The following is a 19,260-nucleotide window of genomic DNA, read 5'->3' on the forward strand; positions in this document are numbered from 1 at the left end:
TATCAGGTCTTTTTTCAGCCCAAACTCACTGGAACACAGTTTGGCACCTTTCAGAGGAAAAGGGAGGCAGTCGTGGTGAGTTCTGGCACCTCTTTTTCTAGAAAAATAGCACTAGATTTCAGAATTTTATGGTTCCTAGCCCCCCACCCCAGCTCCACAATTAGAAAAAGGGTTGCAAACAGGCACTTGCCTGGTCACCTGTGTGGCAAGTACATGATCAGGCAGGGAAGTGCTGCAGATATTGGTGGCTCTTCTTCTTCAGGCTGATTAAGGTAATCACACTTCAGCTTTGTGTTCATTTCCACCTCAGTGTTGAAATGAGATAGAGCACAACTGTTTAATTAACTTGTAACAGTATTCCATAGAACTGAATTTAACAAGGTGGGGACGGAGTGGGGGATTAAACGGTCAGATTGCAGAAATTTAATAGAGCCAGGAAAGTGAAATTGACACCCTGAAATCTCTCTCTGATGTCTTCAAGCAGTCACCACCTCTTCAATTTGCCTCTGACACACACACACACACACACACAACGCAGCAGCTGTGCAGCACCCTAGAGCTGTACAGGGCAGCTGTTCAGAGCTCACTAAAAGAAACAGTGATCCTTTTCTTTATCAGTGCTAATGTTTACTACGAGACCCAGGGATGCGTTTAAAGTCATCCATGTAAATGCTGATCCTTTGTGACACCATTTGGCTGCAACAGGGGATGATGGCATGGCTGCTCTGCACTAGTCCAGGGCACACACAACATCTACTTTCATGCAGGATTTCCAAGCAAATCCTGAAGGCCTTTTGCATTAGAGTTTTGGTGGTTCCTTTCTAATTTGCCATCTAATAAAAACCAAAAACAGATTATGTCCAGTTTCGGCAATGCCTTTATCTGGAAGCTCTTGGGGGGGCTTTGTTCATACAGAATGAGTGGCCCATGGTACTCAGGTCAGCATTCCCTCTTGGAGCTGGGCAGAGTTCACTTACTGCTCCATTCGTCAGCTGCCATTCCTCCAAGTAGCATGCTCATTTCCCCCCCTTCATTCTCACAACAACCCTGTGAGGTCGGTTAGGCTGAGACAAAGTGACAAACTCAGCTTTACAAGCAAGTGACATGGTTAAGCAAAGATATTAATCCTGCAGTAGCTCTCAGGATCTTTCGTTGAGACCGGTCAGGTTGTTTCTTATTGAGCAAATCTCAGATTCTTTGCCTTATAGGCACTTAGGCCCAGTGGCGTAGCGTGGGGGGTGCAGGGGGGGCCGGCCTCACCGGGCGCAACATCTGGGGGTTAGGGTAAGGGGGCGCAAATCCACGGGTTAGGGGGCGCAAATTACTTGCCTTGCCCCGGGTGCTGACAACCCACGCTACGCCACTGCTTAGGCCTTTGTCACGTTTTGTTTGGTGCTATTTGCTAACTTCATGGACAAAAAGACTATTCAGACCGATCTCGGATGGACCGCAGTTTTATTTGCACAGATCAACTGATCCTTTTCCCTTGCGTGAAGCACCTCTGTTAACACCACATGGGTACCCGTATTTTTCGCTCTATAAGACGCACCAAACCACAAGACGCACCTAGTTTTAGCGCAAAAAAAAATATTCTGAATCTCAGAAGCCAGAACAGCAAGATTGATCGCTGCGCAGTGAAAGCAGCAATCCCTCTTGCTGTTCTGGCTTCTGGGATAGCTGCGCAGCCTGCATTCGCTCCATAAGACGCACACACATTTCCCCTTACTTTTTAGGAGGGAAAAAGTGAGTCTTATAGAGCAAAAAATACGGTAGCTGTCAGGGTACTTTGGGATGTTTAGCCAGATATGGCAATGGGAACGTGCAGTCACACTCAGAAAGTCCCATAAGCTTCAGTCTTGTCTCCGACGTTTAGCATCTCTATGAAGCTTCTGGGTGGCGGGGGCAGGGCACAATTGGGGGAAAAAGTGTTACCAATATGCAAATAACCCCCAGCTTTATGCCAGCATTTCATCAGAATTAGGAGATGCTGTTGAAGTGCTGGACCAGCGTCTGGTCTCAGATATGGGCTGGATGAGGGTCAGTTAGCTGAAAGTGAATCCCAGGAAGTCAGGTTTTGTGGGTCAGTGGTTTATAGGTTTGGGAATTAGGGAGTTGGCCAGTTCAGGATGGAATAGTGCTTTGCCTGAACGACCAAGTTTGCAGCTTGAGAGCGCACCTTGATTCCACATTATTGCTGAAGGAATGTCCCTGCCCATGTCCAGCTGGTCTGTCCAGCATCCTTGGACTAGAACATCTTGACCTCAGGAACCCATGCACTAATATCCTCCCAATTTGATTACTGCAATGTGCTTTACGTGGACTGCCCTTTCTGGCTGCTTGACAATGTGAGACAGGGCATTGTTAGGGGTGGCCCCCTGATTATGAAACCATGACTTCATTTAGCACAAGATGAAAACTGTTTTGTTTACCCAGGCCTTTGAAATATAATCAGCCTTATTGCTGACAGTGTTACTAGGAACATAGTCAGCTGCCTCCTGTAGAGTCGGACCATTGCTCTACAGTGGTACTGTACCTCGGGTTACATACGCTTCAGGTTACAGACTCCGCTAACTCAGAAATAGTGCTTCAGGTTAAGAACTTTGCTTCAGGATGAGAACAAAAATTGTGCTCCGGCGGCACGGCAGCAGCAAGAGGCCCCATTAGCTAAAGTGGTGATTCAGGTAAAGAACAGTTTCAGGTTAAGAACGGACCTCCGGAACAAATTAACCCGAGGTACCACTGTATTTGGCTCAGTTTTGTCCACACTGAGTGGCAGTGGCTCTCCAGAATTTCTGACTGAGTTTTTCCCCTGTGCTGCCCAGAAATGCCTAGGGTGGAACTGTGTGTAAAGTAGATGGTCTACCATTGAGCTACGGCACTTCCCATCGTGCATGTTGTTTTTGTGTTAATGCTAGTTTGTATTGTTGTGCTGTGTTACTTTGTGCAACCATTTGGAGAAAGGGTTGGAAATAAATACATCTCTTGCAAAGCAGATATAGTTTCATAGTTTTTTTTTTGCAGTGTAGGGGAAAGCATGTTATGTAGCATTTTCTTATTTTTGATTACTCTCTGCAAATGTCTTATAGAGAACTTAGGGCAGCTGCAGAGCTAGACTTGCTTTGCCCTCCCCAGAGTGGTAACAGAGACAAGGCAATTTGGAAAGAGGTTCTGTATGAAACTACAAAACCCGTACGTAAACTAATATGCTGTATTGCCCCCCCCCCCCGGTCCCCAGCCATTATGTGCCCTCTGAAAAATCAGTAAATTCTCTTTAGGATTTCCTTTCCTAAAGGGAGCCTTGGATAACCTGTGTTCTGAGAAGAACTGCAGCAGCTGACAGTAAAATCAACTGTGTGTGTAGCGTAGAAACATGTCTCTTAATTCAGCCCTGAGCAGAACTGAGAAACAGGCTGCATTAACGCTGATTCTTACTGATGCTTATAAAAATTGGGCCAGAGATGCATTCACAGTGATGGCCTTAAGCCAATCATCATCTGAATTAAGAGAAAACAACTATTCTCCTGCGCCTGCCCAGCCCATCCAGTTATTCTGAGTATGCTTTGTCAAAAGATGGAATGAAAATACCAATATACTGTAGTATTCTGTTATCAGGAAATTTCTCTGTGCAAGCCCTCTATGAAATGAGCAGGAGCTGCTGCACAAGGACACACAAACTGTTGCTGATTGAATTTGATGCCCACATCTGCATTGGGTGGGAATGTCTGTTCCCATTTAGTACTGCAGGAACACATACAGTAGTAGTAGTGGGACCCTCCAGTTTTTAAGCATATGGGGGAAAACTATCCGTTTCTTTCCTTTCCACTCCCTGTATTCTCAGCAGCCAAAGTAACAGTGGGAGTTTTCACTGGAATACGTGGTCCAGGCTTCCTGTGTGTTCGACCACAAACTTGAGGGGGAAATTGCCAAAACTGAGCAAACTGCTCATTTTTCAGAATTCCCCATCTCTCCCGCCTTTGCATATTGCAGAACTGGTACAAATCAGGGTGCAGCTCTTATTCTCATAGATGTCTGATATGGAACTTTCCTTTATTGTGCATTTCCTGGTACGTTCTTGACTATTGCAGACTGACATTGAGGTCCAGGGTATCTTTCATAACACTGTGAACCAAGAAGGGGAGGTACTGCAAGTAAGAGAAAGAAATGGGAGATGAATGATTTCTTTTTAACTTTCACACCATAAAGAATCATAGAATCATAGAGTTGGAAGAGACCCCAAGGGCCATCGAGTCCAACCCCCTGCCAAGCAGGAAACACCATCAAAGCACTCCTGACATATGGTTGTCAAGCCTCTGCTTAAAGACCTCCAAATGAGGAGCACACTAGTGAGTTGTGACCACAGAATAGGATTATAGGTTTGGTGCTAAATTATAGCATCTGAGGCAGAGTTGACCTGTTCCAGAAACAAACTTTGTTTGGAGGCGGCTCCCCTTCTAGCGATTTCTTTCCCCAGAGTAGATTTCCTGGTTGATTCAATTAGTGCTTTAAGAGAGACATTAAATGCATTTCTTTTCTACCATGCCTTTTAAGATTTCAACTGAGTATTAGTTTTAAATATGGGATTTGTAACAAATATTGGTGTGTGGAGTGTTCCTGTTCAAGGTTTCCTGACTGTCCTGTTCTTTTCCAGGATACCCTTTTTTCTGTGTTTTGTGGCCAAGCATGCTCAGCCCTCGTTGGGTTGCTGGGGTTTTTTTTTTGCTTTTGCCCCCTTAGGTCACCCCAAAACCTTTTGTACTTCTTCAAACCTTGGAGCCACCTGGTCTCTTTCTTAGCTACATAAGGATCCACACTCAGATAATGTGTTTGCTATTAGCATATATAGGATCCTGTCTCCCGCTTTTATGATATATAGTGCCCTTCCAGCTGCATCGTTCGCTTCTTCTTGGCAGTTTTTATTTGTGTTTTATTGTGCTTCTTTTTATCTAATGTTGTGAGGCATTTTGAGGACCTTGGCTGACAGAAAGTGGAAATTAAAATATTTATATATGAACTATTTCACTTGCAAAGGTTTGCAATTCTTGTCAGTTGAGTAATACTGGGGAGAAACTTGTGTGACCCTAAATTGCTGCAGTCTTAGCAATTTACATACATTGTGCTTGATGAACCCTGGCTGGAACAAGTATCTGTTATACAGTGACTGGAATAAATTGTACAACCACTATCCTTACCCGGCCGTTACCCACTTCCACCCTTATCTGTCCTGACATGATCTCTGTAGTTGAACTGTTGATGGACTTGTTGTCCTCTTTGCCTGTCTATGCTGAAAACAAGACTTCCATTGTACTCCTGACCAATCTATGTCTGCTCTGTCTAAAATGGAAGTCTGTCACTTGACAGGTGTCATCAGACGTGTCATCCGAATGTCTTCTTCTGGGGCAGGATGCTTTGGGAGGTTTTAGGTGGGAGAGGGCACCAGGAAACTCATACTGTTGAGCATTAGGATTATTTCTGTTGCTGGTTGTGCTAGCAAAGATGATGGCAACAAAATTTAAAAACAAGTGTCATGGGAAGATAATGTTGCACACTTCTTTTCATGCCTGACAAACTTCTGGGGTTTAAGCACACCAAGGACCAGAGAGCTCCCTGGGCCAGATTCCAGCCTCAGACCCTGAGCTCCTCCTTGGAAGCCCTGGCTGCTGGACAGGAGGTACATTGGGGAGACAGAGTCTTCCATGGGTGATAATTTCTAGGATGAAAAGCTCCTGGCAGAAGTAGCAGCTGTGGTGAATCAGCAGTACACCATGCATTATTAGAGCACAGAGGTGAATTAGAGCAACTTCCGGGCGTTTGTGGGAAGAAGAGTGATAATTACCGTATTTTTCTGTGTATAAGACTAGGTTTTTTCTTTTTAAAATATGTTTAAAATTGGGGGTCGTCTTATACATGGATACAATCTCCCCCCATTTTCTTTATTTGGAGACCCCTAAAACAGGGCATGTCTTATACACAGGAAAAATATGGTAATTGTGGTTGATAAGGTACAGAGACTAGAAAAATACACCAAAAATACAGTATACACCAATATACTGTAATTTTAAAAGCCTAAATAGTTAAAATAGCCACGCAGAATATTTGCAGTAGGTGCACATACGTTTTTCTTGCTTTGCAGATATAAAGGAGGGAAGAGTAGCTCAGAATAGCCACTTTCAAAGTGGCTAGAGTTTTGGGGAGGGGTTTCTAAAGCAGGTGGGGATGTTGTGTGGCTCACCTCGTAAAACTGACCCCTGTTTAGCAAGGCAGATTGCATAACGTTGGTTTACCTGAAGATCATAATTGTTCTAATGTTGGGAGACACTCACAGAGTAACCCTTACTCAGATGTAAGTCCTGTTGAGTTTTGCATGGTGTACTCCCTTGGATGTGTACCCAGGATAGTAGCACCTACAGTTTTTGAAATTTGCTGGGGATGTTGGTGGACCACTTAAACTTTTTGTTGTTCAAAAAGATCAAAGTACAGATCTAAGTACATGCTGTACATAACACACTTTCCCACCCTCCTCCTTCAGTGCTGGCATTGTCAAAACTAGTGATGCTTTATGAAAGCATGGGTTGGCGAATGCTTAGGGAGAAATTGGCAGACTGTTCCAGTGCCATGTTATGAAATTGACAGGCCACTGCCAGGACCTTGACCTGTATTTTCAGAAAAATGAATTAAGTGAGGGCAAAGTGCACATATTCCTGACTGCTCTACAGCCTTCTTAGGTTCCTGAATAGAATTTGTAGGATAGAGCTTGCTTGAGAACTTTTGCTTGTAACATAACTAGTTTGAGACAGTGGTCAGATTGCTGAATTTTCCCTTCATGTCCCATATGGTTTCTTGGGCAGTGAAGCATTTTTAATGGGCTAGTAATGCCTGTGGATTTGTTTTCCAGGCTATCTTAAAAAAGAATAACATGCCGATGGTAATCTTACTGTTGCTCAGATACTGGTATGATTAATTTGATCCAAAAAAAATCCTTTTTTATATAAAAAAATACATTTCTTGTAAACAGATTTTGTGGTTTGGACAGCTGGCATGACTGCCTCCCTAGAGTCATTCAGTGCCACTGTCACCTGTATGGGTGGCTCTCACTGCTGCCGCCTCCTCCTCCTCCTGCTGCTGCTTTTGCTGTTCCCTGCTTGTCTGGGAAAGGCTGCTGTGTCAATCATGGCTTCCCCCCTGTATTTGGAGAGTACAGGATGAGACCCCATGGAGCAAACAGGGAGACGGAACAGGGCTTCCCCCTCCCTTCTGTTCATCTGCCTCATGGGCCTTTGCACTGGCCCCTATCCTGCACCCCCCCCATATACTGCTGCTCACACTGCCTCACCTGGTGCAGGCACCTACTTAAGACTGTTTGCTTGGACTTACAGAAGTAGAATAACAATTCCCTTGAAAGGAATTACTGAAATTTTTAAAAATATGAATCGTTTTTCCGAAACTGCTAATGATGTTCAAAATTCACCCTAAATGCCATCTTGGGCTCGACACTCACACATGCTGTACATTCCTTGCTTGATCTCTCTACGCTTCCTGGTTGGCACTTGAATGAAAAACGGAAACTGAAAAGCAGATAAGAGATATGAGAGTTCTGTCCATGGTGTTAGGTCTCTCAAGGCTGAGGCCTAGTCTACATATCTGGCCAAATAAAGTAGGAATGAAGATTTTAGCCAGGGTGTGCATGCCTTTTTTATGTTGTTATTTTTCAGATTACATTAAGTACATTTGAGAAAACAGCTGTTCCAACAATATACAACAAACAACTTGACCTGGTCTTTTTACAGATTTGTGTCATGCTGGATAATAAAGTTTCATTTGATTATTCTAAAAGGTCACACCATATTTTTTCATGGGTAGTGCATGGTTTCCTGCCACAGTCCAAATAATTGCCGTATTCAATAAGTATTTGCCATGTGCTGTAGAAAGAAAATGGGTTATGCTTGCCTCTGGCTGCTCCAACTTGTCATGCCAGCTTCTCAGCCAATGCTATGGACCACACTCCAGCATACCAAGAGCCCATGCTGAGACCAGCGGAAGCGGCTCTTGGGAGTGGGACCGGTGCAGTTGTACTGGGCACGGTGCTTCTGAAGCGCCGGAGGAGGCTCCACCACTATTGCCCCAATGGGAGGCGGAACAGGGGCACCAGATTTGGGGGCCTCTGAAATTTGAGACTCCAAGGTCTGCCACAGAGACCAGTCCCAGTTCGCCAGCATCTGGCTATCTCCATTTGTGCTGCTGTTAATAAAAAAAGCCTAAGAGAGCATTGTGGGGGTGGCGGCAGCTCTGGAAGTAGAAGACTGGCCGAGTAGGGAGCAGCCTAGTTTAGGACATTTTACGCTTGATATGCTGGTTTTCTTCTGCCTGAGAGTTTTTACACAGGGAAGTATGCAATAATGTCCTTCTGTACTGTCATTCTGAAGTGGTGCAGGCCACTCTACTCCCTCAGACTGCAGCATATGTAGACTGGGCCTCATTCACTCATGCCAACAAGCCATCCCTCACCTGACGTTGAACATCTGTTTTGGAATTAATACTTTTCAGTTGTGAGAGCAGTTTAAGAGAAACAGAACAAAAAATTGCATATTGGTTTATTTTATGAAAAGGCCAAAAGCAGGGCAGTTCTGTTTAGATGTGGTCTGGTTTTTGTTTTAATGCAAGCAGTGGCCTACAAAGAATCAATTTCCTCTTCTCCATCTTCTCTTTAGCACAATGGCTGACAACACAAGTAAACTCACCAAGCATGTGAACAAAACACCTCCAAGGTCTCCTGCAGATTCCGCAAAAGAAAAAGCAGCCAAAAGGTTATCCTGCGACTCAAACAGCTCCCACGACGGGGCCAGTGGGCCAGAGCTAAGTGCTCTTGAAGAGGCTTTCAGAAAATTTGCTATCCACGGGGATACGAGAGCCACGGGGAAAGAGATGCATGGGAAAAACTGGTCCAAGTTGTGTAAGGATTGCCACGTGATTGATAGCAAGAACGTGACTCTCACCGATGTTGACATCGTCTTCAGCAAGATCAAGTAATTTCTCCCTCCGCTTCTTCTGCCTTATCTTACATCTCCCCCCCCCCCCCCGATATTTGTATTGCTTAGTCTGTTTGTGAGTAATAATAGGTGGAATATGTTGGTTACATATACCCCAATTACATCATAAACATTGTTTTTAAGTTCTGTAAAACGCGGGGAACACCATGCTATCTTCAGATATTGTTGGACTTCAGCTCTCTCCAGCCCCAGCTAGCATGGGCAGTGATCTCAGGTGATGGAACTTAGAGTCCAGCAGTATCTGGAGAGCACCAGGTTAGCTCCGCCATGCTTTACAAGTTTAGACTGCACATCTGAGTTTATTTTTCTGTAGTAATTAGCATTCACGGGACGCGGGTGGCGCTGTGGGTAAATGCCTCAGCGCCTAGGACTTGCCGATCGAAAGGTCGGCGGTTCGAATCCCCGCGGCGGGGTGCGCTCCCGTTGCTCAGTCCCAGCGCCTGCCAACCTAGCAGTTCGAAAGCACCCTCGGGTGCAAGTAGATAAATAGGGACCGCTTTCTAGCGGGAAGGTAAACGGCGTTTCCGTGTGCGGCTCTGGCTCGCCAGAGCAGCGATGTCACGCTGGCCACGTGACCCGGAAGTGTCTTCGGACAGCGCTGGCCCCTGGCCTCTTGAGTGAGATGGGCGCACAACCCCAGAGTCTGGCAAGACTGGCCCGTACGGGCAGGGGTACCTTTACCTTTACCTTTACCTTTACCTTTACCTTTAATTAGCATTCACAGGTTACACATTCCAGGCGAAAATACATTGAGTGATAGCCAACAGTCATACTCAAGAGTCAACACATTGAAATTAATGGCCTTAAGAAAATTAAGTATATTTTAATTGACAAAATGTATGTACTGTTTTAATTAATAACATCAAAGCATAGAAGCATATTAAATTATTGATTAAAATACCAATGAAATCAAGCATTAGCACCATGTTGGCATAACATTTATTAAAATATAAACAAAATAAGTAGTTTTAAAACAAATGCACAAAGTTAAAATTATTTGTCTGGATAGACTTGTCTTTAAAAATGCTTTTAAGAGGTGCCAAAAATAATTCTCCAAAGTGTAGGTGCTGCTACACTAAAGCATCAGTTCCTTGCAAGTGAGGAACAAACATTATGTGGCAGTTGTAAAAATGTCAGTTCTGCAGATAGAAGCAGTTGAGCGGGTGCATACAAGGTAAGGCAGTCCTTCAAGTCAACTTAAAGGCTTTATATACTAATAGTAATATCTTGAATTTGACTTAGAACTTTAAAAAAAAAATTTCAACAAGACTAAATATAACTAACCTTGTATATTGGTCATTATTAGCTTCACTTCTGAAAATCTCCCTAATACTATTTTTATTCTGGGACAATTACTGTGCACTGGATATTTGTGTGAGAAAAACTGTTTTGCAGATTAGATGTATAGTGCCTGGTATGTACACTTCTGAACTGTTTTGGAGTCTGGCTTTTGCTGAATATTGTTAGGTAAAGGTAAAGGTACCCCTGCCCGTACGGGCCAGTCTTGACAGACTCTGGGGTTGTGCGCCCATCTCACTTAAGAGGCCAGGGGCCAGCGCTGTCCGGAGACACTTCCGGGTCACGTGGCCAGCGTGACATCGCTGCTCTGGCGAGCCAGAGCCGCACACGGAAACGCCGTTTACCTTCCCTCTGGTAAGCGGTCCCTATTTATCTACTTGCACCCGGGGGTGCTTTCGAACTGCTAGGTTGGCAGGCGCTGGGACCGAGCAGCGGGAGCGCACCCCGCCGCAGGGATTCGAACCACTGACCTTTCGATCGGCAAGTCCTAGGTCTGAGGCTTTAACCCACAGCGCCACCTGCGTCCCATGAATATTGTTACCTTTCTTTAAAAGAAAAGGAGAGATAGCGAGAGCCTGGCTACCTGATGCCGTGCAGAAGGAAGGGCAAGGGGAGCCCATCCCTTCTTCTCAATGTGCTACTTGAACACAAGGCCTGGTTACAGCCTGAAAGGTGCTTGATGGAGCAACCTAGCTGAAGCTCAGCAGGCCTGACTTTGGACAGGGCCTCGATGGGAGTAAGTTGGGGGACTGTAGCTTAGCAGCAGAGCAGCTGCTGGGCAGGCAGCTGGTATTGGGTTCAATCCCTGGCATGTTTCCAGGTGGAAGCTGAAAGAACCTCTGAAGAGGCTGCTGCTGCCAGCCAGAGAAGATGGACCAGTGGCAGGGCTTTTTCCCCCCAGCTGGAACTCAGTTCTGGCACCTCTCAAGTGGGCGCCATTGCCATTCTAAGAGAACAAGGGAGGTCCTTGTGGCAAGTTCCAGCACTGGCCAGGGTTCTGACCAGGTGTAAAGCAACTTCCTATAAAGGAGTATGAGATAACAAAATGGACTGTGCTGCCCCTGGCTCTGTGCTAGGAATGAGCTTCCTGGATCCCATTTTGACATTATAATAAGAAATTGGGGGGCAGTAGGTTCTTCGGCTTATGGTTCGGAAATAGTTCCTTGGATTGAAACTTGGCGGTGTAGGAGAGGTGGGTTGAGAATGGTCCATGCCAAACTCGGGTAGGAAATGACTTATTCTGAATGAGCTGAATGTTTGATGAGTGATTCTCGCATTTTGACGGGTGATGTCCATTTCTGCCCATAGAGTTTGCTGAGGTGGACTTAGGAGAAAATGTCTGTGTTATTAATGGGTCTTTTGGGGAAATGTTTTGTAAGGTCAAAAGGGAACATTTGGTATGTGCTGTTACCTAGTAGCAGTATAACATATTTGTAGATTTTATTTAAAAGGTACTTTCCCGGCTAATGTTACTCTATGCAGGCAGTAAGAAAATTCTCACACATGCTCAGTATGAACCAGTGTGGTCTCACAACACCATATACTTCTGAAAATGGAAAGCTGAGTCAGATTCCCTCAGAGCTAAAGTCTGTATTTCACTTGAGGAAAGCTGTATTAGGGAACTCCTTGCTGCAAGGAAAGCACTGTTTCACTTCTCACACCTTGTCATGGAATTTGTTCTAGGCTCTGTTTTTTCCCTTAGCCTGTTGAAGATGTAATATGATGGAGATCAGGATTGCAATGAGAGGTTTATTAAGATAAATGTTTGTTGCTTATATAAATTATATGCAGTTGTTTGGAATCCTTTACCTAATTACTTAGAAGGCAGGTGTTTTTACTAACTGCTAGTGACACAAATCAACACTGCAGTATTATGCAGAACTACTCTGCCTGGACTTCAGTCCTTCCATAGTTTGGCTTGTAGTTAAGTAAGTTTGCAAATAGTTACAATGCATTTCAGCAACCTATAAAGTCCAAAGTGTGAATCCTATCTGTGCCATAAGCTCAAAAACTGTTTAAAAGGAAGACACTCTTTTTATCTCTTTCGCTGATTCTGCACTATGGAAGACTATTAACCTACTGGACAGAATTTTTGTTTCACGGTTTCAAAACTAATCATATCCCTGTGTGGGAAGAGGTACAGGAGGAGTAAGGAGGAATGTTTCACCTGCGGCTGTCCTCTACTAAAGCAGGGGGCTGGGCTAGAATCACTAGGTGGCCATTCAAGATCTTTCCCACCTTACCATTATATGTGGATGGTGGGTATTACCAGTTAGGCGCCTGCAGCATGGAAAGAGTGGCTTCAGTTGCATAGGCTCAATGCGTTAGTGCAGTGAAGAGGCAAATCTGGGACTTGAGTTCAGTCTGCCACTATCAGCCATCCAGCTCCAAGGTGGTACAGAAGCTGGAACTAAACACAGGCCAGGACACCATACCATATCTCCTGAATAATGCATTTTCCTGTAATTTCCCACCATTTTGAAACAAAAACAAAGAATATGTATTAACTAGATCAGTGTTTCCCAACCTTGTGCCTCCAGATGTTTTTGGCCTACAACTCCCATCATCCCTAGCTAGCAAGACCAGTGGTCAGGGATGATGGGAGTTGTAGGCCAAAAACATCTGGAGGCACAAGGTTGGGAAACACTGAACTAGATGTTGAAACTATGAATTCGCGTGAGAGAATCACACGCCCCTCCCATGAAAAAAGTGCTGCACATTGAAAACTAGCCTGTCAAGAGGGGGTGGGTGGGTTCTGGCCTAGTCTCTATCCTGACACGCTAGCTTTCTATCTGCAGAGCCCTTTTATATGTGGAGAAATATTCAGATATACCTACAGTGTAAAATGGCGCAGCCCAGTAACAGCTGGTGCATATGATTCGCCGAAAAGGTTATTTTTTGCTTTACTCCTGCCCTTCCTCTTGCCATCCAATGTGTAGTAAATAGTTGGATTATGTTGCCATCCTCCGTTTAACAGATGTCAGCAGCCTGGATTAAGCAGTCTCAAAAAAGTGTTAAAATAGCCGTCTGTAGCGATCAACAGATTGAGGTCACATATTTTAATATTACACCATTAGTGCCCCATTAACCAACTTCATCCATCCATTGTAAGATAACACAGTACATGCTTCCATCATTTCCCCTCTCTTAAAGCAACAGTCAATAAAACCTCACTTTGGGTTTTCTGGTTTTACTCTGTGGAAGGAGAAATAGGCAGAATCTGACTGGGTTTTTTAAAATAGTTGTCAAGGAATAGCAAGGAGAAGAGGTTAACAAGGTAATACACAGCAGACTACAGGTGATTTGTGATGTTGTGTGATGCTGAATGAGAACACCTGTGCAGGAGAAGAGAGGGCCACCCAAAGTTATTCTAACCCTATATGCCCAGTTGCTCAGAAACAAGTGTGTAGAGAGTATCAATAAATAGTTGTGTTAGGGTGGAGCTAGGAGTTTCCTGTTACTGTTCTTGTTTAAGAGAGACAATAAAGTTCTTGTTCAGCTTCCTCACTGGTGTATCCTCTAAATCTTCCATGACAGTAAGTCCTCCTTGTTCCCTGATAAGTGTGCTTATGATTGCAGACTTTGTTGTTATTTTGATTGTGCAAACAATGAATTTGGTACTAGACAGAGAACTAGGCATCCTAAGAAACTCAACTTTCCTTAAAAATAATATAAGTTTCTAGTCCCTAAGGTTGCAATGATGAACATTTGACCATATTTGCTGCTCTCAGAAGGAAGGAGATGACTCTGCACATCTGGAGGGCACTGGCTTCAGGGTTTTACATGGTTCTTTCCATCCCATAACTAGCAAAATGTGATACAAATATTGCAAAACAAAATATGTACAGACACAAATGTATGGAAAACTTCATGCAGGTTGCCAACCAAGCTTTACTCAGAGTAAACCCATTGAAATTAATGGAGGTGAATTAATTATGGCTATAAATTTCAGTGGGTTTACTCTAAGTAGGACTTGCATAGGATACAATCCTCGGCTTTCCTTGACTCAGCTGTGCACTCCTGATAATACACTGAAACTGACCATGTGTGTATTTTATATCCTGGTAGGGGAAGGAGGAGCCAAAATTTTCTAAGAATAGATACGAGGAGCCTATGACATATTGCTTTGGGCATATAAATTTTCCTTTTTATCGGGGTCAGCAACTGTTTGCGGGAATTTGATACTGCAGATATGCCATAAGTCATGTTGCCTGGCTGGTTGTAGTAATCAAATAGCCTCCTGTATAAATACTTTTTTTATTTACAAAGCCACAGCCATGGTGGATGCCACTGAGAAATATGGCCATAAAGTTGCTCATTTGATGCCATTCCTTGACAGAAAAAAATCCAAATATTGCTGCGCATACTGGCATGTTGCTATGGCCACAGGAGGCCTGAATGACATCATGCCCTAGATCTCTTGTGAGCATTTATTTAGAAAGATGTCTCCATAGAAACATTTGTTTGTATATGTGTTTTTCTCTGATGTTACCAAGTGTTACATTTTAAATGTGGGTTTCTGTACCAGATTGCTAGCAACATTAATGTTAACATAAAGAGACACTATAAATACACTTAGGTCTCTTCACACCCCAAATTAGATAATTGGGGGAAAGAACCCATCAAAAGAATAAATACTGGGGGGGGGGGGTTGGGAGGAGAGAGAAGTAGTTGTTGGTTTTCCATGGAGTGCTCCTATGGCACACTGTGTCTTGACTTGTGAAAACTTCCACCCATGTTGTCAACAACTCAAGTTCCACTTGCCAAGCTGTTTTAGCCCGGTTCCCACTGTACAGGTCACACGGGTCTCTCACCTGAGGCAAGCATGCCTGCATCATGCAAGTAGCTACAGCAAGTCAAGTAAGCCAGATGTGGCCGTTGTCCCTGACAGCTGGGTAGAGGTGCATTTTAGGCAAGGAAGCCTCTTCTGCCCTCCTTGTATCTTGTTGCTTAAGACTTCAAAGGGGTGATCATTTCACATTTGCCATTCCTTTAAAACAAGTCCTTTATGAAATTAGTTGGAGCAAAGCTGTGCTGGTTGAATGCTTCCTTGTGATCTCTGGAAACTCTGTAAATGCTTTATCTAATAGGGTGAGCTCTTCTTGTGGCTAATTGACATACACTTTCAGCTCTTGAAATGATGTGCTAACAATGTTTTCGGTGATCAGTCACCTGGCTTTCAAATCAATTGATCATTAAGCAGATAATCAAAATCTTAGTAGAAATGCATTTTTAAGGAAGCATGAGAAATACTTTGGATGAAGTTGCACTTTTTAATGTGTTGGGGCTATAGGTTTGTTTTTTGTTTTGGTCCTCTTTTTATTATGTATTTTGAGTTCTCATTTTGTATCTTTATGTTGTAAAGCCACCCTGTGATCTTCAGATGAAGGGTGGTATACAAACCTAATTTTTTGCTCTATAAGACGCACCAGACCACAAGACGCACCTAGTGGAGGAGGAAAACAAGAAAAAAAATATTCTGAATCTCAGAAGCCAGAACAGCAAGAGGGATCGCTGCGCAGTGAAAGCAGCAATCCCTCTTGCTGTTCTGGCTTCTGGGATAGCTGCGCAGCCTGCATTCGCTCCGTAAGACACACAAACATTTCCCCTTACTTTTTAGGAGGGGAAAAGTGAGTCTTATAGAGCAAAAATACGGTAATAATCATATCCCTGAAAGATCTGGTCTGAGGTTGGGGGTACTTTTAGAAGCCCAAACGGCCTGAAGGGCATTTCAGTAGCTGCGGTTTTTGTGCCAGATGTGGTTCTTCCTGAGAAAATTGGATCTTTCCATAGTTACACCTTTTTGGCAGGGCCGGCCCACTTGTGAAGCAAGGTGAGGCAACCTCCTCAGGTGGCAGGAACCTCAGGGCGGCAGATCTGGCCTCAGCTTCTGTCATGGTGGCAGCGACAGTTGTGCCGTGCTCCCACCCCCGTTCCCGATGTTCATCTTAACTTCCCTCTTCTTCCCTGGCACCATTTTGTGGTTTGCCTCAGTACTAAACTGTCTTGGGCCAGAAAACAGAAGTACCATACTGGCCCAAATATAAGCCGCACCCACAAATAAGTCACACCTTTAAAATTCAAGGGGGGGGGGGAGAAAAAAAGACAATACCTGAATATAAGCCGCTCCCTTAAAATTGGGTTACAGGCTGAAAATCGCTGCGGTTGGTAGAATTGTAACTCTGAGCCAATTTAGGCCTTTGATCTTGCAAGCCCGCAAAAATTATCGTACAGTCGCTAAAATCGCAAATTGCTATTCAATTGCTACAATTCCACAGGCACTCACACCCGTAAATGGCAAATGAACAGTCTCAAGCTTGCAAATTGTCAATAAAACATTACCACTACACTGTGTGGTGAGATCTTTTAAAAGCTATTAGACAAATCAATGGGTGCAAAAGTTCTCATGTTAAGGAATGGCAATTTTTAATATGTATTTGTTTTTAATTTCTGTATTAAAATGGTGCTAAAATACCCAATAACCCTGGCCCACCTCCCAGCTGATCAATTTAAAGCCTATAGCCCTAGTTTTAATCCTGGAGATCCTGGGTGATCGCATTCTGCCTCGATATAGTTGGCACCTGCACAGCATGAGAATTGCTTTTGTGTTCTAACCTTGGGCTATACAGTAAATAGATGAGAAGAATGCAGTGCGTCTCTTGAGAGAGTTTGCCTTTTGTGCCAGATACTAAGTGGACTGTCTTTTATAGGGTCTATATTCTCTCCTGGGCTGTGTCTGGGATACTGATGTATGTTGACCTGAATCCGGGAATGTCTGCGATGCAGCTGTTCATGCTATCCAAAGCTGTTTCATGTGCATATAAATCAGGCCTGAATGATCTGAATGCCTGAAAGCAGAAAGCAGGCTGGTCAATTTGGGATTGGTATATATACCAAGTATATAGAGAACTAGTCCAATGCCAGTTTTCAAACACATTTGGAGCGCCTGAGCATGGGGACGCCAAGGAAAAATATCCCCGACTGGCATTTTTGCCAGTTCCAGGAGAGGGTCATTAGCAACCAAGGCTGCAGTCAGCCCCAAATTTTGTTGCTGGAAAACAAACTGCCTGGACTTCCACATGTGATGACAGCAGGTTCTGATGCTGCGGTCCAGCAAAATAAATGCAACATAAAGAAGGGTATAAATACAAAATTTATAGGAGAATTAATAGCAAGAAGCCAGCCAACCTTCAGCCAGTGTACTGAATCTTTGCTAAAAGGCTGGCTGTGCCCTGAAATGGGTAGGTTTCCCTCACTTTTTGGATAAATTTTCTTCCACACTTTTTTCTGGATGATTCTGAAGAACTGCACTCGTTTTGGGAGATCCATTGGTTGGCTCACAGCATTAGTTCTTGGACAGAACCTGGGTTGTAATACTGACCATGGAAGCTCAAATCAGTTTCCCTGTCTTCTTGTATTTTTTAGAGTTTAAAATCCATAGTGGGTGCATTGGAAAGGATCACAAGGGCCAGTCTAGTCCAACACAGGAATCTTTTGTCCAACGTGGGGTTCAAACCCGCGACCCTGAAAATAAGAGTCATGACAGAGCTATGTGCTTGTAGTCACTCTCCTGTAACAAGTATGATTGGGGTGGGACTTTTTAAACTTTTGCTTTTAGTTTGCAGATGACTAAGATGTATGTGTGGACAAGCTGGCTAGTTAAAACAACAACATACAACACCTTATTTGTTACCAACTTTGGGGGACTAATTTGTGAGGCTTCCAAAGAGCTTTGCTCAGAATATCGTGGGGTTGCACATTATACTGGATTTTTTGTATCATTGACGGCCAGTTTTATGTACCGTGTTTTTCGCTCTATAAGACGCACCAGACCATAAGACGCACCTAGTTTTTGGAGGAGGAAAACAAGAAAAAAAATATTCTGAATCTCAGAAGCCAGAACAACAAGAGGGATTGCTGCGCAGCGAAAGCAGTGATCCCTCTTGCTGTTCTGGCTTCTGGGATAGCTGTGCAGCCTTTATTCACTCCATAAGACGCACACACATTTCCCCTTACTTTTTAGGAGGGAAAAAGTGAGTCTTATAGAGCAAAAAATACGGTATTTGCACTGCTGTCATTATTATGTGGTAAAGTGAGGTGAATTGGATTGTGATGTGCTTCTTATTTTCCAGCACATTTCAGTGGGGGATAAGGGAGCATGAGTTGTTCAAACCAGCACATCAAAATTGCTTCTACTCGTGTAACATTTGCTCAGCAAATGTGATGTTGTGTTGTGGATACAGGTTGACCTGAAGGCTGCTTTCAACTGCAGAGTGAGTATCCATTAATCATGATGCTAGGCTGCCACAGCTACACGCCAGGCAAACAGAAATCCTGAGAGTAGAGTTACGGCACAAGAATGGAAACATTGGCTTGTTAAATGCTAACCAAGCAACAGATGAACTGATCACTTGGAGCTGCTTGGGACATGATTAAAAGAGGTAGCAAGGGATTTTGGCCAAAGGAGTACAGTGCAACGTATTAATTGCATCTTGTTACAGAATGGACTCCCATCAAAAAACAGTCTTTGCATGCTTTGACAGAGACGATAATTGGTGTGAAATTTATGTACTATATATAGATAAAGGGAGACTTGTGTATTGCTAAAGGAGCCGAAATTGATGTTACATGAAACCATTCCTCTTTTGAGTTTTCACGTTGACTTCAATGATGTGGTTAATATCTAGGATTTTATTTTGTTTTTAACTCCGGAAGGGGTAGGAAATGCAAGCATGCACCTCTTGCCCTTTTTCATCTCTTGGTATTTTACTTATCCCATTTGAAAGTTGTAGTGATGTGGGAATGAGAGTTTAACTTCTAAAACCATGTACGTAGCACAGAAACTTAGTTTTATGCACTAAGGCCTATTCTGAGAAAGTAGAATAGTAAATAAGACACCTCTAAAATATTGTCCTGT

The 19,260-nt window shown here is 43.7% G+C and overlaps 1 protein-coding gene across 1 annotated transcript in view; it reads left to right on the plus strand.

The window, feature by feature from the left end:
* The window catches only part of TPPP (tubulin polymerization promoting protein), a 51,690-nt gene that overhangs the window by 7,074 nt on the left and 25,356 nt on the right, over positions 1-19,260 (plus strand). The window contains exon 2 of the mRNA XM_083709941.1: positions 8,706-9,020. Within this exon, the coding sequence (XP_083566067.1) occupies positions 8,710-9,020 (311 nt within the window). The 5' untranslated portion in view covers positions 8,706-8,709. The remainder of the gene's footprint in view (positions 1-8,705; positions 9,021-19,260) is intronic.

Source organism: Podarcis gaigeae, assembly GCF_964106915.1.
Source record: "Podarcis gaigeae genome assembly, chromosome: 13".
NCBI lineage: Eukaryota > Metazoa > Chordata > Lepidosauria > Squamata > Lacertidae > Podarcis > Podarcis gaigeae.